This window comes from Chaetomium strumarium (assembly GCF_033439665.1).
Source record: "Chaetomium strumarium strain CBS 333.67 chromosome Unknown B0T15scaffold_8, whole genome shotgun sequence".
Classification (NCBI taxonomy): domain Eukaryota; kingdom Fungi; phylum Ascomycota; class Sordariomycetes; order Sordariales; family Chaetomiaceae; genus Chaetomium; species Chaetomium strumarium.
Window position 1 is genome coordinate 89,669 of NW_026944436.1, and position 22,300 is coordinate 111,968.

The window sequence follows — 22,300 nt, forward strand, 5'->3', positions numbered from 1 at the left end:
CTCCTCGTCCCGCTGCCGGATCAACTCGCAAGTTATCGACAAACAAGGAACGTGGTCTCCAGGGCAAGCACTGGCGAACAGGCCTGCTTCGTGCATCAGTCCCATCGGGTCCTCAAAAGCGGCTGTGCCCAGCGCTCGAGTTTCGACTCCGCGATCGACCGTAGCCGGGAAACGGGCCCAGGCCGAGCATCGCATCGTGTCGCAGAACGACAATCATCTTGCACCCTGCAAGTAGCGCACTTCGCCCAGGAGATCCCCGCGTGCTCTGTTTTGCGCGCAATCTTTATTAGTCCTGGAACAAGTTTATGCGACATATCGATCCGATCTCTCATTTTCGATTCTGGCGAAGCCGAAGCACTGTGTGCAGTACCCAGCGAGGTGGAATTGATTCCCGCCGCCGCTCTCTCTCGTCTCAACCATGACATCCGCAGCACCGCAACCAGCAGCGCAAACAGCTGGATCGCAGCGGCACCAGCAGCAGCAACAACCACAACAACACCATGCGAACGCTCCGCACACGCCCAGCACACCTGTCGCGTCCCAAGCCCAGTCTGCGGTTTCCCCGCCGAGCAAACGTGATCTAAAGTCATGGTGGAAAGGCTTCAAGTTGCCTTCAAAGCATCAAGAGCAGCATGGTACAACAGCCCCCTCCACTACAGTCTCGAAACAACCCCCCCGAAAGAGAGACGCGATATTTTCAGAGGACATGGACGGCTGCCTTGTTGGACAGCGCGGGCCAGTCGGTGCTTTGCTCCGCAACGTTGCGTCCGAGGAGGGGCGCGCGGTTCATCGAGCAAGTGCAAGCATGGACCATCCATCCCACGCGCGACCGCCAGAGGTGCCCAAGTTGAGCCCCCTTGCCCGCACCGTGGCCTGGCGGTTCCGCAGATACCATCGTGAAATATGTCGCAAACTAGCGCCGGTCAGCAGGAAGCTAACTGCCACAGAGCCCCGGCCGCAAGGGATATTCGGTGTCCCCCTTCGCCAGAGCATTACATACGCCAACGTCGCCATCTCCCTTGTCGATGAGGATGGTAAGAGCTATATATATGGCTACGTTCCCATCGTGGTTGCCAAGTGCGGAGTGTTTTTGAAGGAGAGAGGTACGATCAACGCTTGCCCATTATTACCTCTGACACACAACGCTGGTTGTATGCCTGCTGACTCTCGCTAAAGCGACCGAGGTCGAGGGGATCTTTCGCCTGAACGGGTCTGAGAAACGCATCAAAGAGCTCAAGATAATCTTCGACTCACCCGATCGATACGGGAAGGGCCTTGTCTGGGATGGATACACGGTCCACGATGCGGCCAACGTCCTCCGCCGGTACCTCAACGATCTCCCTGAGCCGGTTGTGCCTCTGGATCTCTATGAGAAGTTCCGAGAACCACTAAAGGGGGCCACCAAGCCGGGAACGGCCGACGGCGAGGGTCCCCAGTTCGTTGAGAATTTCGACATGGATGCCGCCATTGCGAAATACCAGCAGCTGATCACGGAGCTGCCACCGTTGAACCGACAGTTGTTGCTGTACATCCTCGATCTCCTCGCGGTGTTTGCGGCCAAGTCGGATCAGAACCGTATGACATCGCAGAATCTGGCCGCCATTTTCCAGCCGGGCATGCTGTCTCATCCCAACCATGCCATGGCCCCAGAAGAATACCGATTGAATCAATGCGTGATCATCTTCCTCATCGAAAATCAGGACCATTTCCTCATCGGGATGCAAGGCACCGCCGCAGACGAAAAGACTGTGGAAGAGGTCCAGAAGGGCACCCCTGCACTCAATCCGCCGTCAACACCCACTTCAAAGTCAGGACTCGTTCGGTCTGCCTCCACCGGGAGCGCTAGAACCGGCAGCGTGACGAGAGACAGTTCCATCAGGAGGAACAAATCGGCGTCGTCGAGACGGTCGTATCACACGAATGGCAGTCCCAGCCCCGGCAGCCCATCCTTAACATCGACACCAACGGGTGGGCTGACTCGGAGCAACACCGTCCCGTCGAAGAAGTCTCCGGCTTTGCAAACGGGGAGGTTCGCCTCGCGGAACGATACGCATGTGGCTCCGCTGACTGCAATTGCGCCACCAGCGACCACCGTTGTGTCTCCTCCGCCAGCGGTTGTGGAAGAAGCTCCTACTCCTATGGAAGAGTCCTCCGCACCATCTATCTCGACTTCAATTGCCCCATCTGGTTTGTCTATTCCTGGCGCGAGGAGCCAGGATAGACTTCTTGAGCCTCCTACTCCAGAAGTGACTACTCCGTCCAAAGAACGGAAACTGCCCATTCTCTTTCAAAGGATTGCGTCGGGCGAGGGGGATGGGCGGCAGCCAAACAAGCTAAGAAAGAAAAGACTACCAGGCAGTGCGAACCCTAGTGCTCACAGCTCAACGGCGTCGCTTCCCCATTCAGCAACGACTTCTCCCAACACCGAAGGTCCAAATCCTCTGGAAATGATACCTTCTGCTTCGAAAACTGCAGGCGCCGCAGAGAGCGCGACGACGCCGCCGGCCGAGACCCTATCGGAACCTACCCCACGTGCGACGGATGCTCCTGCCAGCGCGACTGATCCAAGCTCCGCAAACCCAAGTAGCACTATCCCAGTAGATATGGACAAGAACAGTACCAGTCCCGGAGCTAGCCCCGGCAACACCCATGCCGGCGACGCCCACACTGTTACTCTTCATCCCAACAGTGCCCAGGCGACCCTGAAACCCAAAAAGTCTCCCCCGACGTCGCTTCACAGCTCGTTCAACGAAGGATCGGATCTTGATCAGGTCGAGGAGGTGACAACCGCTTCTGGTGAGGCTGCCGTTCCTGACACGCCCAGCGAAAAGGAGAAGAAGAGGCGATGGCGCCTTTCGCGTAAAAAGGAGGAGATCTCACCGCCACCGTTTTATCCCCCGCTTGGTTCACCACGTCAAGTTGTGGGGTCAAATGCCCACGCGGACGCCAGCAGTACTTCAGTGAACAGTTTTGGAAAGCAGGGCCAGAGCGTGGCGGGAGACTCGTCGGACCGCACCACTTTTACCTCAGACGGTCATCCGGTCGATGGGGCGAGCAAAGAAAGCAGGGACGAGTCGAAGAAACTCTCCAGCTGGATTAAAAACAAGTACCGCGAGCACAAGGAGCATGTCGACCAACGGAGAAACAAGTCGCCGCCGCCCGAAAGGACAGTGTCCTTGGGGTCCAGCCTCATGTCATCACGGGGAAAGAGTCTGGAGCTCAAGCGCTCCGAGGAAGACAAACCGCCGGCTCCATCTGCAGCGCAGCCGCCGCACCCGCACCCGCAGCCCCAGGAACCAACGGCACCTCAATAGCACTCTCAAGTTGATGGGCAAAAGAAGGTGACGATGAGTCCTGACGAGTTCAACGCCGTTACGAATTTCCAGCATTTCCCTTGTTTCTACTTGATAGTCGTGGAGATGTGGGCCAAGGCGGAATGTGTGAATTGCTGTTTGAAGCGAGATATGATGGGGGGTTTACTTGGCGCGCTCAAATGTGGCGCTTGGGCAGAAGACCATAGCGCCTCTATGCGGATACCCAGACTTGTTTATGTACATGATGGAGTGAGTGTATGTAGGGTTTATCACAAAAGATCCCCTTATTTGTCTGCGGCTTTTTGGTGGATGGCCAGCACCAAGTTGTAGCGTTCTTGATAGAGAGCCTTACGCTCAAACTACCTTGGTACTTTGTTCTTAGTACTTCGGTATTCCTCTTCAAAATGGACGAGCTGATGATCGATTCTCCTCCGCCTGGCGTGTCCAACCCTACGGCTTACATGTAGACCTCGGCTCTCCTGAGCGCGGAATCAGTTCCAGCTTCTAGAAGCAATGGGCACCTTATTAGCGTCACCCCCGCAAACCGGTGCAAGCCGACTACCCCAGACCCGAGCGGACGGATCAGGGAATCCTGGGGAGTAGGGTAATAAGTACCTCGATGGGTATGTCATTACACTAGATGATACCTTCGATTCCTCCCCACACTTCCAATTTCTGCCCATGAACCTTAGGTGAGCTCTGTCTCTTCCTCTCTTGTAACCTGGGGTTAGGGTCAAGAAGCCTGGACTGAGTGGGCTCTGGGGAAACTGAGTGGGCCGCTCAAAGTGAAGTCCCATCTTTCCCCGCAAAGCGGCAGATTCGTGCGGAGTCCCGACCGAGCCGCTACCGCTTGGCGCCCCCTGTCCCTCCGCACCAACGCAATCCAATGGCAACCACAAAAGCTGCCGTCCTGGATGTCAGGCTCGCTAGCATACTGTTACCTGAACGAGGAAATATGTCCGTACTTTGTAAGCTCGTGACTTCAACCCTTCCGGGGGACTTGAAGAAATTATCGATTTCGAGAACCGGGGCAAGAATCCTTTCATATATTTGAACGACAAATGACCAACATTGGCGTCAAAGTTGATTTCTCCGGTCCCACGCCGAACCCCCACCCCGGGACTGGCAGCGGAAGCATGACCGGTCCGAATTACGGATACTCCCTTTGGTTTGCGAGGCGCTCAAACGGTGTATGCAGAATATAGACTGTCTTTGATCCCAACTTCAGCAGGTTCATGGCGTGAATTATTCCTAAAGCCCCAAGGAGCGCCGTCTTCTCCTATGTCAGACTCGGAGCAGAAATGGAGGTGCAATATCGCTCGAGGGAGCTTTTCCCCTAGTTGCCTACCTGACCGCCACACACGACCTCGATGCCAGCCAAGGTTCGGCCAAGAATGTCTCTGACGGCGACACCTGGGACTTTTCCAGAAAATGTTCCACCACGTGCCAACAAAAACACACCGTGCTCGCCTCGACCTTGTTCGACAGCCACCGGTGACCGGGCGGACCAGACACTGAACTACTGTTACACTAACGTTAGCCAGGAACGACAGCCAGGAACGACAACCAACCGGGAGTTGGCCGTTAACAAAATCCTGCAGCTTTCGTCAACCGTGTGGCCAAACCCCACATGACTGATGTGACAGGACGGGTTGGCAAGATGGGGTGGCGCAAGCCACAAGAGCTTATTCACCACGGCATCAGACATGCACGAAGCTGACGTCGGCCGCATTACAGGGCAGGTCGCCAGACATGCTGTGCTCTCTTATATATTGGCCATGCAACATACCGACAATCAGTAAGTCCCCAAAGCTCCGTACATCGGCAACGAACCAATTTGGAGTGTCTAAAGCCCTACACGACATGTCAGAATTTACCTAAGTCCCCTCCATGGCCTTCAGCCTGGATCCACTTAGCACATTGTTCTGCCAGGGCCCAGCTCCGGTGTCTCGCCAGCTCTTAGCTGGATCCGGAAGGTGGTTATGAAAGCACCCCGATCCCGGGCCGGCGGACATCAGTCAATGCGGAGAACCGACGTCGATCAGCTGGATGCGACGGTCGCGCAATGCAGTCACCCCCGGTGTTACCGTCGCGCGGATAACTTTAACTCCACGCGATGTCGCCCTCATCACGGCCAACATGCCTCTACTTTTTTTTTCCTCTTTTTTCTTCCCTTTCTTTTCTCCTTGGTTCACGCATCCGCTTCTCACCCCTTCGATAAGCGCCAGGAGGGAATCGCCACGTCTCGGTGGATCTAGAAGCGACAAGCACAGCAGCCATCATGTCTGAACTCAAACACCGTATGGTCCCTCTTTCTACTATGTAGTACTAGTATGTACCCATCGAGCGCGCACAGTCTAACAAGCTTCGCAGCATCAGACGAGGAGGACGCCAAGAGGCACGGTGGCATCGACAATCCTAATCCTACGCACCATGCCTTCTCCCCGCCGTACGACTCGGTGTCCCTGACGTCGGGCGAGGTGGTGTGCCCGGCGCACACGACGGAGCGCAAGATCACGACCAAGATCGACATGCACCTGATCCCGTTCGTGTCGATCCTGTACCTGATGGCCTTCCTGGACCGGGTCAACATCGGCAACGCGCGCGCCTTCGGGCTCGAGGCGGACCTTGGGCTGGGCGGCGTCGAGTACAACACGGCGCTGACCATCTTCTTCGTGCCCTACATCATCTTCGAGATCCCGTCCAACATCCTGCTCAAGCACTTCTCGCCGCGCGTCTGGCTGTCCATCTGCTGCATTGGCTTCGGCTTCGTCACGGCCATGCAGGGGCTCGTGCAGAACTACAGCGGCCTGCTCGCCACGCGCTTCTTCCTGGGCCTGTTCGAGGCGGCCATGTTCCCCGGCTGCTTCTACCTGCTCAGCACGTGGTACCGCCGCCACGAGGCGCAGAAGCGCTTCTCCTTCTTCTTCTCGTCGACGTCGCTCGCCGGCGCGTTCGGCGGCCTGCTGGCGTCGGGCATCGGCAAGATGGACCATGTGCGCGGCTACCGGGGCTGGCGCTGGATTTTCATTCTCGAGGGCTGCTTCACCCTCGTGGTTGGCGTCATCTTTCTGTTTACCTTCCCCACGTTTCCGGAGCAGACGGTATGTCCACCAGTGACATCTCCCCCACCCAACCCCCCTTCTCCCAGGTTGAGATTTTGGAAATTGGTTTAATTAACTCGCATACCTAATATAGACCTGGCTCCGCGAGGACGAGCGCGAATTCGTCAAGGCCAGACTAAAAGCGTCGCAAGGCCACAGCGGAGCGGAGCGCAAGATCACGGCGCGCGACGTGCTGACGGTTATGTCCGACTATAAGATCTGGCTCGGCGGCTTCATGTACTTTGGCCTGATCGTGCCGGCGTATTCGTACGCCTACTTTTCGCCGACCATCATCCAGAGCTACAAGTACGACGCCATCACGACGCAGCTCCGGTCCGTGCCGCCTTGGGCCGTCGCCTTCGGCTTCGCCATGGTCGTCGCCGTCGCGTCCGACTGGCTCAAGCACCGCTTCTTGTTCGTCATGGGCGCCATCTGCATAGCCATCGCGGGCTTCGCCGTCCTGCTCAATGTGCACGACAACCTGCCGGTGCAGTACGCGGCGCTGTTCCTGGTCTGCATGGGCACATACTCGGCCATGCCGGTCATCGTGTGCTGGTTCAATATGAATCTGGGTGGTCATACCAGACGGGCCATTGGGAGTGCGTGGCAGATTGGTGAGTTTTATGTTATTTTCCATCCCCTCTGTTGTGAGAAGGGAGAATGGGCGGGGGGTTGACAAAGATGACAGGCTTCGGCAACATTGGCGGCATCATCGCGACGTATTCTTTCGTCCAGAGCGATGCGCCCTTCTACAGGAAGGGCTACGCCATCTGCGTTTCATTCATCTGCCTGAGCGCCGTCTCTTCCATCGCGTATGCGCTCTCTGTGGTCTGGGAGAACGGGAAACGGAGCAAGCAGCCGCATAATCTGAATCTGACCGAGTCAGAGAAGATAGAGCTCGGGGTGAGTTGTTCCTTTCTTTTCGGCTCCCTTGGCGGATGAAACGGTGGCTAATAGCGGACTCGAACTAGGATTTGAACCCCGAGTTCCGGTACATGCTCTGAGACGGAAGCAGGCCAAGAGCTCGACATATGATGTAATGATGCGTCGATGATACGAATGATCTAGGGCTAGCCCGTAGAACGGTGCCTGCGATGGATTAAAACCAATACATAATATCACATGTCTGAATTCTCCAGGCGTGGATGATGAAGTACTGACGGTTAAACTGTTTCTTTGACACGCTTTTTCTCTCGCAGTGTTCAGGGAGGGGAGACAAGAGAGAGCCAATTTCACCTCGACTAGCAGCTCACCCCATCCCACACGAAATCTTCGGCATTGAACTGGCCCATGTCGTGCAATGCCGCATCCTCCGTCGTGCCCAACTCATCTATCAACCCCTGAATCTCGTCCACCTCCTTCATCATCACCCTGGCATCCCCCAACCGCTTAAGCAGCTCAATATCCTCCTCGGCGGCCTTCCGCTCCTCCGCAGACAGCGCCCTCGTCCTCTCGGCTTCCAACGCCCGCAATGCCCCAGCATCACCCTTCTTTTGCTTCCATACTCCTCGTCCATCATTATCACCCCGCTTCCCATCCGCATCATACACAATTCGTCCATTCCTCCTGATCACAATCAGCCTCTCCACGGCCACCTCCCTTTTCTCGTCTTTCCCATTCTCCTCACTACGACTACTACTACTACTACTACTATTATTATTATTATTATTATTACGCTGATGATCAAGCCACTGCACCGCCTCCGCCAACCCTTCAAAACTCAGGTCATGCACCAACCTGGGCGTCAGCCGCACCGGCAGCCCGCGCGACCCGGCCTCGGGCAGCCGCTTGTAGTACCTCACCAGAATCCCCAGCCTGCTCAGCGCCGCAGGCACGGCCAGCACCACGACCCGCACGGCATAGCCTCCCTCGCAAAATACCCGCACCAGTCTCTGGAAATGAGAGTAATCCCCCCGGCTTGTTGTTGTTGTTGTTGTTGTTGTTGCCCCCTTTTCTTTTTCTTCTTCTTCTTCTTCTTGCTGCCTACGGCGACGACAGGCCGTCTCCACCAACACGCTCTGCACTCTCTCCCTCGCGGCCGTGGCACAGACCTCGACCAGCCACTCCGCTGCGTCGTGGCTTGCTAGCCGGGAAGCGAGATGCGGTGCGGCGGCGAGTGCGGCGGTGTAAAAGGGGTGGTAGGTCTTGAAGGTGTCTGCTATGAGATGCAGCGGGGGCGGTGGCGGTCCGGTTGGAGAGGAGCGGCGGGAGGAACTGGGGAGTTGCTGTTGTTTTTGTTGTTGTTGTTGTTGCTGCTGGTACATGGCCCGGAGGAGCAGCGGGGCCAGGCGGGTCTTGCCTGCGCCTGTTTGGCCTAGGACTAGGATCGCCATTGGTTTGGTACTGGGGGAGGACGGAGACGACGAGGATGATGACGATGATGATGATGATGTTTTGGAGGGGAGAAAGGGGTGCAGTTCGGCTGGTAGGATGGAGGTGTGTAGGATGTGGGCGTGGGCGGAAGGGGGTATCCGCCAGGCTGCGAGGAGCAGATCGTCGGTTGGGTCGACGGGGCTGGTGGTGGCTGTTTCCGATGAAGCCCGAGGCGTGGCGGCTAGGGTTGCTTTTGGTGGTGAGTGATTAGAAGGGTGGTGTAGGTCGCTGCCCGGGTCTTCCATGGTGCAATCGCGTTGCTGGTCTCTCTTCAGGGGCGCGTTGCAGATTCCTAGACAGGAAAAAGGGGTTGCATATGAGGCGAGGTAGAGTTGAGGGCTGTAAGTGGCGAATGTAGTAGACAGCAGAACAAAGTTGAACCTCCAACACTGCAGGTGGAAACAGCAAGAGAATAAGAGTGGGTTAGTCTTGACAGCACATAGATGTATGTGTAAGAGAGTTGGTATAGGAGTAACGTTATTGTTTGTACGTCTCGCGAGTTACGGCAGTAAGACAGAATTAGGATCGGTAGACGATGGGGGTTATGTCGCATATTGTATCCGTACTAGGTACTGGTGTATACACTTCTCGGGGGTGATCCTTGGGTTACACTCAACCCCAGATTCAGACCAGTAACCCCCATTCCATCCATCCAACTCAGTCGAGCCCCGCAACCCCGGTCCCGTCCGTGGGGGTCCGGCTCGGCCTTGCCGCATGACGGATGCCGAAGAAGCTCGCGAAGGGGATGCCCCCGTCGGCTGCCTTCCTTCATGGTCTGCCGCTCCGTTGAACAGGGGCTATCACCACGGTACAGTATCACCACAATTTCCACTTTGAAATCATTCTTCGCTACCCGCCAAAGTAAAACCAAGCTCTCCTTGTACTCCTAACCCACCCTGTACTGTACCGGCCTGCCCTGTAGAGTTCGCCGCCTGAAATGAGGCCCCAGTTTGCATGAGCGTACCAGTAATAACGACACCAACACCAAAAGATCGAAGCTGACGGAAAACACAGCGGGGTGCAGAGCCTTGGGTAGAACAGCCCAGATCGCCTAAACACCGCAACGAAGAAGGATCCATCCAAAGCTATAACGACAATGCTGAGTAACCCCCGGAAAATCAAAACCGCGCCTTAGTCCCCAACTCCCTCAGTTCCGTCCGATATCTGCCGTGCGGGAGCGAGCAGGATCTTCAACAGAGTGCTCCTGATGACCAAGGCCACTGGGAAAATCATCAGCTCTCCAAAGAAAAGTGAATCGTCCGTGTAAAATGCATTGCCACCAACTCCAATGCATGATTTCCCTCGAGACGTTGTTCGCACAGAAAAACAAAAGCCCCGTCCCCAGCCCGGCGCCGTCCGCACGGGTATCACAACACAGAGGCTGATGAGATACCAGCAGTGTTGCATGAGCTCCTGGGGGACAATCCGAGTTCCTGAACCTTTGTATCCCCCTCATCATGCATTGCTCAATCCCGCGTTGCAATCAGGTTGCCAGTCCGCTTCGCAGCGTGACATCGCCGCTGCGCCGCCGCACCGCAATCTGGTGCTGGTGCTGCTGGGCATTCGCCGCGTCGATCTGACGCATATGCCTTCGAAGGCTTGCGAGTCGGCCGCTAATCATGTGGATCACTGCCAAGAGGACGTCAGCATCACGGCACTCGCTGTCGGCTCGCCAAACCAAGAGACAGGATAGCTTACTCTTCGTCACAGTTTTCTGGTCGTCGCTGCTCATCTCGCCCGAGGCTTCTTGAGCAGCGACAGGTTGCTTTTCGTCCTTAGACGACGCCGACACGCGGCGTTTGGGAAGGTGATCGTCATCGCTGTCAAGCACGGCTTCGAGCATGCGGATCGCTGTGACATAGGCAAGTTCACAGCCACCAAGATCTTCGTTAGCAATCTCGTTGATGGCCGCCGCGCGACTCATCTCCACCGCCCGGTCGTACATCAATTTCTCGGCACTCAAGCCCGTCGAGAGGAAGACTCCATCGGCCCCCGAACAGCTTACCGAGCTCGTCGTCTCGGGCTGGTTACTGGGGTGGCTGGGGTGTTCCTCGGGCAGTTGCTTCTGAGCCTCGATTAGTTTTAACCGGGCAATCTCGGCCTTCTCTAAGACCTCGTTGAACCGTGTTCGGATCCACTGGACAGCCGCGTTGATCTTCATCGACAACGCTTGGCTGTTGACCGAGTCCCTTGTTGCCGAGTGGGCGCCGCTGTTGGACTCTGTCCGGTTCTTCCGGGCCCACCAGAGGCTGGCAATGTCCATCGACTTGGCCAGAAGCGACAGGGCCTTGACGTAGAGCACCAGGGCCTCTTCCGACAGAGAGACTACCGCTTCAACCGTGAGTCCCTCGTCCTCTTCTCCCATCCTATCAGCAGGGACGCCGCCGAGACCCTGTTCGTTGGACGGAGCCAGGGGGACGAGCTGCTTGTACTTCACTTCGGCGAAGCCATACACAACGTCACTCCGCGTGGCGTACTCCTCGATGCATTGAGCGACCCGCGAATCTTCATCCACTGGCGCACTCTGCTTCCCGTCCAGTAGCAAGCCGGCCGGTGCGGGTGGCGTGGGGTAGGCCGGAAACGGGCTGTAGATCTGCGGCGGTGACTGTCCCTTGCCGAGCAGCTGCGGCGCATATTTAAAGCCGAAGAACCGGAGGCTGGCGTCTTGGATAGCCTTAGTTATCGCCGACGCCTTGCTCGGGCTGCTCGACAAAGTATTGTCGTACGAGGTTTTCCGGTAGTGCTCGCCTCGCACCTGCTGACGGCTCCTGGATGAGTGACTCGGCACAGCACCCGTGGTCGAAGTAGGATTTCCCTGCTGCGTGGCGCGCCTAACAATCTGGCCAGACTTGGGTGACTGTGTCTGGATCTGGTCCGCGAGCGCATTGACCTCGACTTGCGTCTTGTCGATGACGATGTAGTCTCGCTCAAACGTAAGGTCTTGGGCCGTCTTCTCATCGTCCGGAAGTGGCCTGCTCATCGTGCTCGGCGTTCTAGCATGGGTGGCGACCTCCTGGCCTGATCCCGGCGCAGGTTGAGCCTCGCGGGTAGGCGCCTTGACCGAGGCGTTCGAGTACCGCCGGGTCCGATCAACGTAAGATATCGGCCGAGGAGAGGCCGAAGTGGACGGCTGAACCGCGGGACGCCGTATTCCGAGGCCTTCCTCCCCGGCCTGCCGCGGCGACTGGCTCAGACGAGGAATGGATATTTGCTCCAGGGGATTTGGCTTGGGCTCAGTAGGTGTCCCGAGGGGCGATGAACGGTACGGCTGCGGTGATGGAGGGCCCACAGGTTCACGCCCGAGCTCCTGCTCTGCGGCAAATCTTCTAAGAGAGGACTTCCGTGAGAGCCCCAACCGATCATCGGGTCTGGACGGATTCGCAACCCCCGTCGATATTGGCCTATCCACTTTTGGGATATCGTCTTCAACAAGGCCCGGGATGCGGCCAGCAACGACGGGGTGCTCGAAGAAGTCCTCAAAGGGCAACCGCTCCACGGGGTTGCGTTTTAGCAAGGCTCGAATCAAGCCCTTCATTTCGGAACTGACCACACACTCCCGAGGGAACTTGATCTGGTCATCTGAGGCTTCGATCTTTCTAAGGAGCTCCACGTGATTTCCCGCTCGAAATGGGGCCCTTCCGGTTGCCATCTCGTATAACACGGTCCCTACCGACCATAAGTCGGCCTTGGCGTCGTAGCGCTCGTAGCGGAGAATCTCAGGCGCCATGTACAAAGGTGAGCCGCAAAGGGTCTCGGCCAGGGAGGTGGAGGGAAGGACACGAGCGAAGCCAAAATCAGCGAGCTTGAGCATGGGAAGCGAGATGAGCCCAGCGGCTGGCGTGAGAGAGTCATGGCTCGCACTCAGGATTTGCTTCACTTTCTTGTTGGCCTCGCGATGCTGCGGCGATGGCAGTAACAGGAGGTTCTGGGGCTTGATATCACGGTGTATCAGGTTGGCTTCCCGTAGAAACCTGACGGCACTCGCCAGCTGCTTCAAGAAGTGACGGGTGACAACCTCATTGAGGCCCGAGCCTGGGGGAGAAGGGTACTTCCGAGCGAGCTCGTGCGTAGCCGCTTGCGAGATCAGCTTATCTCTTCCTTTGATGAAAACGGATAGATCCCCCATCTCGCAGAACTCCATAATGAGGTTTATGTGTGTAGCGGACTCGACACAGTCATGCAGGGCAACGATATGAGGGTGCCGGAGCCTTCTGAGTATCTTGATCTCGCTGTAAAGGTTATCCTTCAACTTCTTGGTCAGACGAGCGAGCTCGACGGACTTGACGGCAACCATGGCACCGGTGACCTTGAAACCATAGGTTAGCGGATGGTCCAGATGAGAGGAAACGGATGACAACAGTGGTTGCAACTGGCTCCATCATGAACAGGAGCGTCTCCAAGGGCGCGGAGCGGTAGCCCCACGATGGACTCGAGCACTGCGTCGCAGAAACGGTACAGCTTCAAACGAAAGATGGAACTAACCTTGTGACGGCCAGAGTACACCTGAGCGAAGCTTCCCTTTCCTATCTCCCCGTCGATGACGAACTGCCCGACGGCGTCCTCCATGGCTGGCTTTGTCCGCCTCGACGAAGAGTGTCGTTCGGCCATGGCTCCCTGTGAGATTTGACGATAACAGGAAGGCTGGCTCGCAGGAAGAACAGAACAGCCCGAGGGCTTATGCTATGCGGAAGCCGTCGGGAGCCGGCCTGCTGGTCATGTATACTGACTGCCTGGTCTTCGAGAGATGGACGAGTAGGGAACGACGAGCGAAGTCGGAACCGGGGAGGTGGTAGACCTCAAGGTGCGGACTTGCGCAGTCGTCAGACGCGGAGGCGGAGGGGGGCGCGTGTTGCCTACAGCAGGGGTATGCCGACGGCAGGGCTCCGATAGGCCGGGAGGGAATGGAGATGAGCTATCTTGGCAACTGTGAGTCGCAGACAGAGCAAGAGAGGGAATCCAAAGGCTTCGCTTCGTGACAGGGAGCTGGGTTGACGTTGCGCCGATGCTTCGAACGTCCGAGTGGTACGGGGGCGATAAGGGCTGTAGGTAGGTGTTGAACGAGGTGACGACTCGGCGGCTGGACTTGTCCAACGATTCGCGAGGTGGGGGCAGCTTCGGGAACAACTTGTTGAAAGTAGTGGTTTTGACTCTTATCGATAGGGTGACGACGATGCGTATTTGCGAAGGCTTGTGATGATGGACACTGCGATACAGTTTGCGTTGTCGGGTCGAGAGCAAGAGCTCGATGGCAGACTGTGCCTGAAGCAGCGGCGGAAGCTGTGGTTATCAATGGGGGTGGATCCGATGTCCCAAGGTCAACTCAATGACTCAGACTCGATCGGATGCAGAGGGAACAGTGACAAGCACTCGGTGGTTCAACAACGCAGAGATCGGGAGAGATGCACTATAAGAAAGGCTGTTGAGATGAGACAGTGTTGGGGAACGGCGAGTGGTGGTTGGGATGGAAAAGAGAAAAGAAGAGGTGGAAGGAACCTGAGAGCGACTTTGAAAGGATGGATGCAGGGCGGACGGGGAGCAGCGAGGCGTGACGAGATAGGCCGGGCTGGTTCCTGTTGCCGGGCGGCCACTGTGCTGCGCAGAGCAGGGGGAGCTTTCAGGCAGTTCCCTTTGCTGGGTGCGAATGACACGCCTGACACGGCCTGTGTGCTCGTGATGCAAGACTCCACAGATCAACCAATCCATCCAGATCGTGGTACCGCTAAGTACTACCGGGGTAATTTGTCCGGGTGTATTCCGCAATTCACCGCCTAGCAATACCAAAGGGGTACATACAAGACCCTGACTACGTCGTTCTATCACTGATGAGACGCGCTAAAGCGGTGTTTCGCGATAAGGCTCCGCGATAACATCACTGGGGCTGTCCTCATGATTTGCCGCTCACCTAAGGTATCTGTAGTCTTGCGTCTTCGGAGAATATGCTGCTGAATAAGCAGATGACATACAGCACGAGGAAGGATCGATGATGTGGCCGCTCAGTGCCCGGCCGGGCTTTCCCTGGTGTCCTCGAACATAATGAGTTCACTTTCATCTTCTGCCACTTGCATCAACGGCCAGCCATCAGGGTGGATGGGGCGCATGGGGCAACGGATCCACACGCACCTTTGGAAACCGCATTCCCACATCCAGCTCCTGTCTCATGCTCCACTCAATGACAGTGACACCAACTCCGGCGCTTGTTGTGCAGAGATGCAGCGATGGCCAAAGAGGGAAAAGCGTACGGGTTACTATCAGGGTGAATACACAGTAAAAGCACGAGAGACGGTGGGTAGCTCCAGTACAACGGCTTCTGTGCCCCAATTCTGCATGGGGATATCAGGGGCATATCCGACGGAGCAATCATCAACGGGACCTTTATGGATCATGCGGGAACGGGAAGTCAGCAAGCCCACGCTCCTCGAAGCAGCTTCGACGGATGTTTCCGACGTTGGTTCTCGCCCAGGTTTCTTCTGCAGAATCGCCAAAAGGAAATGAGGCTGCTCTGAAATCGGCCACCCCTGTCCGCCTTATCGGCAGCAACATTGCAAGCACCGCCCGTTTATCCTCCACAGCAATTAATGAATTGAAAGCAACTTAGGTCCCAGGTGAAATCGAGGTCTAGGGCACGGACGACCCCTCACTTGAGCATGGTTACCCAGGGTTTCCAAGAAGCTGGTGATTCATCACTGGCACCTGGCTTCCTGGTGATTGATGGATAGGTGCAGTCCAGTGTGCCAAGCAACGTCACCAAACCAGCGGTCTCGACTCTCGACAGAGTCGACACAGCACATTCCGTGGAATCCTCGTCTAGACTCCAGGGTCTCGCACCCGAGCTGCAGCTTATGCCTGCAGGCATACGAGAGGGCGCCACGTCTGAGGTGCTGTGGTAGTTCCGTGGCTACTAGTAGGTATCTGGCAAATCCGCCTTATTATTACCGGCCAGCGAGGTGCTACACTGTACGGGTCGCTAGACACAACGAGCCATGGAACGGTGAATGTGAATGTGAGAGTCTCCGTTACTATTCGGATGGTGTCAAAACCCTTACTCTCAAGACTGCCGCTCTACCTAATGCCCCTTGCCCTTCGAAGGCAGATATAGATAAGTCCAGGTTACGCAGAATGTATGTACGGATACAGTGCCACGCAGAAGGAACCGGTCCAGACAGACAGGTCCGTCGTTTGTGCTGAGTGACACGACAGCGTCAACGCCGCCTGAGGTTCCAAGGGGTCGATAGGGCGTCGTGATCAAAGAGTCAAGACTGGCAACAGCAGATAGGTAGATACATTATCCAAGCATTCGGTTGCAAACAGGGGCGGGGCGGCTTCTCAACAAGGCTCCGTTGGGCCAGAAGATCCGTGCCAACCTTCGCCATCATAGATAGACCCGAGCTGTCCCATCAGAGCGGAAGCATCATCTCACATGATGTCTCCATGCATTGCAGCAAGCGCATCGAACTGCGAGGGAGCTTGATCATGTGTCGTCGTGCCATTCGAGAATCAGATTGCACATTGAGTATGTGCTAGTAGTACGGGTCACTAATTCCACACTTATTACCTCGAGGCTCAGCCTTTTGTCTCTCCGACATACACATACACGGTACACCAGCAAGCCTCCGCGATTGGCTAACCATACTGTAAATCTGCCCGTCCATTCATCACTGCCCGGATCCTCTGCACAATGATATGCAGGAAGCTGTTATCCGTGCATTTGCCATCAGGCATAGGTCATGAAGTGCGCATCTCGAAGTAAGTACTAAGGTATTAATACTTACTTAGCCGCGGCCCATGGATGTGATGGGAGGCCTGGAAGGCAACAATTGCAAGGGCGCTGCAGACAAGCCAGGTTGCGGGGTCGTCAATTGAAGAAGAGCGCCCCCAGCCTTGGATTGGACAATGAGTTCACTCGAATGTGTTGTTGCCTTGACAGATGCAACCTCTTCTTGACTCGCCTGACTCGACTGCGGGTTGTTTGCAGAGATGGGGTCTGGAACGGGCCTCGACAGAAGCCGGCTAACCGAGTTACGGGGCAGTATACCATGATGATGTAAGTATTCCGTGCTACTCCCAGATACGGTATACGGCGACACCGCACATACGTACCTTATATTAGTTGCCTTATTTGGGAACCATCAAGGGCACTACATACTTACATACATTGGGTGCTGCTGGGTGTCACACTGGACACTCCTATGTAAAGATGTAAAAGGGGACTGGGAGCGAATGATTGATCCGGATTAGCCGATCTGAACAGACAGCTCGACATTTCCGCCCAACATCAGAGGCCAAACAAGAGAGCTACGCTCGACAGAGCTACCCGAGGCAAGTACTGTACATACGAAGGTAAGGTAGCTCGCTGCGAGCCGCCCAACCGGGCCGCTCGCCTGCATCCGTCCCGCCTGTGATGGACGGCTGCGTGTCCCTGCCACCGCGTCACATGCTTTCCTCCGTGAACCACAGACGATGTTCGCTGCACCCGCTACGGGACATGAGGAACACCCATATGACTCTTCTTCATCAATCTTTGCTTCCAGCGTAGAGGTACATACTTTGGTTTCTCCCGGCCCTGTTTCTGCGACCAAAGGGAACACTGGGGAGCGTGAGCTCTGGGTCGTCCTGAACACCCAATCTAGGAGGTCCCATCCCAATCAGCCCAAGTTGGTCCCTATCCCATATCCGCCGTGGTATCAAAAAGGAGATACATGAGGTACTGAGCAGGCAAGCCCGACCAGTCCTGCGTACGGCCGCTATGAAAGCCGGCTTTTACTCTAATCTCGTTCTTTTTCCCATATGGATATATCACGTTTAATGACCCTCAGTCTTCTCAGCCGTTGGCAACTCTGCCAACGCCTCCCCAATGGTTTCAATGGCGCCCCGAAGCTCCTCCTTGGTAATGACCAATGGGGGCGCAAACCGGATGATGTTGCCGTGCGTGGGTTTGGCCTGATGAGGAGTCAGCAATCTCTCTCCTTCCTTGGTCTTCTGCCACAGACCCGGGAAGACTCACCAGCACGCCCTTTTCCTTGAGCAGCAGACATAAATCCCACGCTGTCCTCCCTCCCGCCTTTCTCTCGTCAATCACCACAGCATTCAACAACCCCTTCCCGCGCACAGTCTGTACAATGGGCGACTTGAACGCCTCCACCCCTTCCCTGAACATCCTCCCGAACCGCTCGGCCTTCTCCACAAGCCCTTCCTCCTCGACCAGCTCTAGCGCCCGGATGGACACGGCACAGCCCAGCGGATTACCGCCGTACGTCGATCCGTGCGTGCCGGGCTCGATCACGCCCATCACCGCCCTGTCGGCGAGCACGCAGCTGACGGGGTACATGCCGCCCGAGATGGCCTTGCCCAGCGTGACCATGTCGGGCTTGATGCCGGCCCACTCGCAGCAGAGCATGCGGCCGGTGCGGGCGATGCCCGTCTGGATCTCGTCGCAGATCAGGAGGACGTTGTGTTTCTTGCACAGCGCGTGGGCCTCGGCGAGGTAGTCGTCGTCCGGGACCACCACGCCGGCCTCGCCCTGGATGGGCTCCACGATGAAGGCGGCCGTGTCGCGGCCGTGGGCCTCCAGCACCGCTTCGAGGTCGGCGATGTTGTTGTACCGGATCGGAGCGCCCGTGCTGGGGTTGAAGGCGCCTACGTTGGGCAGATAGGGCCCGTAGTTGTCGCGGGATTCGGGGTCCACTGAGAGGGAGACGGCTGTCATCTGTTTCGTTGTTTTGGCGCCCCATGGTTAATGTTTTAACTGGCCTTGGGAAAAGGGGGAAGACAGAAAATCTCACCGTCCGCCCATGGAAGTTGTCAGCGGCACTGAACACGAGGGCGCGCCCTTGGGCAACGCCTTTCACCTTGTAAGCCCACTTGCGGGCGATCTTGATGGCCGTCTCGACGGCCTCGGCACCCGTGTTCATGGGCAGCACCATGTCGAAGCCGAACAGGCCGCGGACCTTCTCAGCCCAGACGGGGAACACGTCATTGTGGAAAGCACGCGAGCTCAGCGTCAGTCGGCCGGCCTGTTCGGTGAGCGCCTTGATCAGCTCTGGGTGGCAGTGGCCTTGGTTGACGGCACTGTAGGCAGAGAGGAAGTCGAGGTAGTGCTTGCCCTCCGGGTCCCAGACGTGGACCCCCTGGGCGCGCGCAAACACGACGGGGAGTGGGTGGTAGTTGTGGGCGGCGTACTCGTTCTCGGCGGCGATGGCACTCTTGGTAGACGCCGCGTGGTACCGGTCTTTGGTGGCGCCGTTGCCGCTAGCGCGAGCTGGGGAGATGTCTGCGTGCGGTGCCATTGTGTCACGGTGTTACTGGTTTCGTGCTTGTCTTGAGGAACGAGACTGGCACAGGTATGACGAAAAGAGTAAGGAAGCGAGGATGACGGTGGAGGGGCCTTGCAGTAGTTGCCCCACTGATGGAACTGATAAAGAAGCTTGCAGGCGGAATTGGATCCAACTAGGGCGGTTTTGCCTTGCCACTAGACTCGGAGCTTAATCATGGACCAGGATGCCGACGATCTATTGGGAGCACGACTATCAGCAGAAAGACGAAGCTGCATCCCTTGGCGTAAGATGGCCAATTTATAGACAGAGGAGAGGGACGCCCGGCCTGACGAGGGCGGATGCTCGGCATTACAAACAAGACAGCCACCACGCATTGCCCCATACATCGGCATTCCCTTACAAAAGAGAATGCGCTCCCCCGGTTTGCGTGGAACGCGACCATACCCCTAAGTGCAAGTGCGCCATACCCCTAAGTGCAGGTGGAAGCGGCGTCAGGGAAGAATGACGACGGCGGGACCATCTCACGTGGGCCCAAGACTACAAGATCCCTGAGGATAGGTCCCTTCTGTGCCGATGCAGAGCGCCCCCGATTACCCGCCCGCTTTCTGGAAAGGCGGGAATGCATTGTGATCTTCCGGTGCCCGGCATTGCCCTAGTATTCAAATGGTTGCGGTACGCTGTTCACTAGAGATTAACATACCGCAGGCGCACAGATAGACCACACGCTGCCGAGCCTCCGGCTTCGGGGAACTTGCTGTGTAGTAGCGAAGGTCGAAAGTTGGCCCCGGAGACGGAGGAGGGCTTGGGTGGTGGGGCCTCGGTGCCGGTCGTGCAAGGGTAGCGACACCGACTGGCCAACCGGCGCTCAGGTGATTAGCACCAGTGCGGGTAGGGCTGCAGAAACAACCAATCACAGAAGATGACGTTAGATTGCCATTGCACAGACAAAATACTCCGTAGCCAGCTGGCATTGAGCGACAGGCACTGTCAAGGACGTGGTGATAGCCTTCTGCAATCGGGAATCAGCTGGATGACCTTCTCAACATCACTCATCCTGCACCAGGTGTCATGGGTCGGCATAATTCTGGCCTCACAAGTACCATATGCTCAAGCAATCAATAATGCCAATGTACAATGCCTCGACAATGGATAACCTGGAAGACGCCGAGATTAAGCCTTATCGATTTCAGACCATGTCTAATCTGTGTGTTGTCACTGCTGTGTGCTGTGTCACTGTCGCCTCTTCTCGGCTCCTCTCCTCTTCATGGATAAGTTGTCCGCTGCAATTGTGACCGCTGTGTTCATGTTGCGTGCTCGGGTCAGGTCATGACCTCCGATTTTCGGTTGATACCGTCGCCAGCTAATCCCAAATAGTTGCCTCAGCAACTTGAGGCTGGTCGGAATCTGGTCTTGCATTATACAGCCCACCATTTCGCACCTTGCCTTTGAAAACCATGGCCGAGGTGGATGACCGAGACGTGGTTCCCGACGCGGTCCTACTCGGACACATCTTCGGTAACAACCAACCGTCTTCTGCGTCAGTCATTCTCCAAAACTGGGACAAGTGCGTCTTCAAAGCTTCCTTCTCGACTCCTCTAAAGAATGGCCAGCATGAGTGTGTCGTCCGGCTCGAGGTTCAGGGCGCCACTTCCGCCTTCCCCTTTGCTGTGGTCCCCGCTATGCAGGAGATTGCCCGCATCCGCATTCCCGACCTTGTCCCGGAGACTCTGCAGGTCGGCAGCGCAGCCAACAAGGAGGGAAGAGCTTTTCAGTATTCTGTGGTGGAGTTCGTCGAAGGAGTCACTCTGGAGGAAGCCTGGGACTCTATGGTGGACGAGGACCGGAAATCCGTAACTGCCTCTGTCGTGGAGGCGTTCATCGTCCCTCGCTCTCCGTCGCAGATGGCGCTCTTGCGAGCCATGGAGATCATCGTCGAATCTCGGCAGCGAAACCTGTATGAGGGCAAGAACATCCCTGCGCATATTCGAAGGAGATTCATCGAGTTGCTGCAGTTGTCGCGGGACGAGGACCCATATGTTGGTTGGAGGTGCGAAGGAACATCCCTCCTTGACTTCCGAGTTGATTTCCAGAAACCCGAGGACGAGGTCATCGAGGACATGATCAGAAGAAGGCGGATGAAGGCGAAGACAAGTTAATTCAGCGAAGCCCTAGCAACCCGTGCTGGCTACCTAGTTCCCTCCCCGAAATCCAACGCTTGAGTGGCCCTCAGGCACGACCCCTGAATCCGGAGGGATATTTTGTCCATTCATCGAACGGTTCCCGCCTCATAAGTGTGCTTCCCCTCATACCGAAAGAAAAGGAACCAGAAGGCGCCCCGCGCCTTCTCGGAAGCGGCCCTGCCGCTCTGGGAGTTTGCCCGTGGCCAGCACCGAATCCCGGGTTCAACTATTAGACACTCTCCACTCTACGCAGGGCCAGCCTCCAGGTACACTCGCCAAGAAGACGCATTGCATTTGCAGGTCTTGGCGGCGCCGGTGTAGTTTAAGCCACAGACGCTGCATTTCTTGGTGTCAACCGGGGCGGTGACGTCGACAGCCTGGGAGAGCCTCGCGCCGGATTCTCGGTGTTGCATGTTGCCTGGATTTTTTGTGTCTTATTAGTGCCTCAGAGCTGTAGAAGAGTCCCGGTAGTGGCCGTTGACTCTGTGACAACTCCCAAGATACCTCGAGGGGCAGAGGGAAGCCGAATCTCCTTTTTAAATACCCGAAAACACACAAAGCATAGAGTTGAATCTGGCTTCTTTGCTTGTCACCGTCCTCTTGGCCATTCGCAAAGCATGCAATCATTATCAGACGGAGCAGAGTACAAGAAGTCATGCAGCCCTCATTAGGTTACAGACTCCTCCAACTCCATCAACCGCTACGTGGCCGCAACAGTGTAGACAAGGCGACTGTTGGTGATACACGGTCCCAGCAGATAATGGCAGTGAACACGCAATGGGCAGTTTGTACTTATTAGAAAGCCTGAAAGAGAGCCTTCGCCCTGACTCCAGACACTACCTACCCAACTCTATGGATCTAGGTCGAGGCCTCAGTCATGTGGCGGGTTGCGCTCAGCTCGAATCTCGGTCAGGCGTGCACCAACCTTCATGAGCATCATAAGGATCGGCTCTGGCTTCAAAGACCGGGTGGTTCCATACATATATATCTCATCGATCGTCACTCACACGATGGCTGATTGTGGTGAACCAACAGTTGGCCCACGCCACCTGCTGGTA

The 22,300-nt window shown here is 56.5% G+C and overlaps 6 protein-coding genes across 6 annotated transcripts; 3 read left to right on the top strand and 3 right to left on the bottom strand.

The window, feature by feature from the left end:
* B0T15DRAFT_544062 (uncharacterized protein) lies at positions 1-3,745 on the top strand. The gene is made up of 3 exons (XM_062870042.1): positions 1-635; positions 948-1,103; positions 1,177-3,745. Exons 1-3 carry the CDS (start codon positions 419-421, stop codon positions 3,312-3,314), a joined length of 2,511 nt encoding a protein of 836 aa, XP_062717365.1. The 5' UTR covers positions 1-418; the 3' UTR covers positions 3,315-3,745.
* Positions 3,746-5,299: 1,554 nt separating this feature from the next.
* B0T15DRAFT_316822 (major facilitator superfamily domain-containing protein) lies at positions 5,300-7,541 on the top strand. Its single transcript, XM_062864002.1, has 5 exons — positions 5,300-5,614; positions 5,688-6,418; positions 6,513-7,032; positions 7,107-7,321; positions 7,390-7,541. Exons 1-5 carry the CDS (start codon positions 5,596-5,598, stop codon positions 7,420-7,422), a joined length of 1,518 nt encoding a protein of 505 aa, XP_062717366.1. The 5' UTR covers positions 5,300-5,595; the 3' UTR covers positions 7,423-7,541.
* Positions 7,542-7,659: 118 nt separating this feature from the next.
* Positions 7,660-9,326, bottom strand: B0T15DRAFT_441533 (zeta toxin-domain-containing protein; the record flags this gene model as incomplete). The annotated part of the gene is made up of 4 exons (XM_062865921.1): positions 8,681-9,326; positions 8,406-8,632; positions 8,094-8,372; positions 7,660-8,027 (listed from the first exon to the last, which is right to left on the bottom strand). Exons 1-4 carry the CDS (start codon positions 9,034-9,036, stop codon positions 7,660-7,662), a joined length of 1,230 nt encoding a protein of 409 aa, XP_062717367.1. The 5' UTR covers positions 9,037-9,326.
* A 746-nt stretch (positions 9,327-10,072) lies between these two features.
* B0T15DRAFT_316830 (uncharacterized protein) lies at positions 10,073-13,759 on the bottom strand. Its single transcript, XM_062864003.1, has 3 exons — positions 13,274-13,759; positions 10,490-13,097; positions 10,073-10,420 (listed from the first exon to the last, which is right to left on the bottom strand). Exons 1-3 carry the CDS (start codon positions 13,397-13,399, stop codon positions 10,275-10,277), a joined length of 2,880 nt encoding a protein of 959 aa, XP_062717368.1. The 5' UTR covers positions 13,400-13,759; the 3' UTR covers positions 10,073-10,274.
* A 3,781-nt stretch (positions 13,760-17,540) lies between these two features.
* On the bottom strand, positions 17,541-19,179 carry B0T15DRAFT_316904 (pyridoxal phosphate-dependent transferase). The gene is made up of 3 exons (XM_062864004.1): positions 18,571-19,179; positions 17,793-18,494; positions 17,541-17,728 (listed from the first exon to the last, which is right to left on the bottom strand). Exons 1-3 carry the CDS (start codon positions 19,072-19,074, stop codon positions 17,591-17,593), a joined length of 1,344 nt encoding a protein of 447 aa, XP_062717369.1. The 5' UTR covers positions 19,075-19,179; the 3' UTR covers positions 17,541-17,590.
* Positions 19,180-20,133: 954 nt separating this feature from the next.
* B0T15DRAFT_544082 (uncharacterized protein) lies at positions 20,134-21,331 on the top strand. Its single transcript, XM_062870043.1, has one exon. The coding sequence runs from the start codon at positions 20,517-20,519 to the stop codon at positions 21,216-21,218; it is 702 nt and encodes a 233-aa protein (XP_062717370.1). The 5' UTR covers positions 20,134-20,516; the 3' UTR covers positions 21,219-21,331.
* Positions 21,332-22,300: the final 969 nt, after the last annotated feature.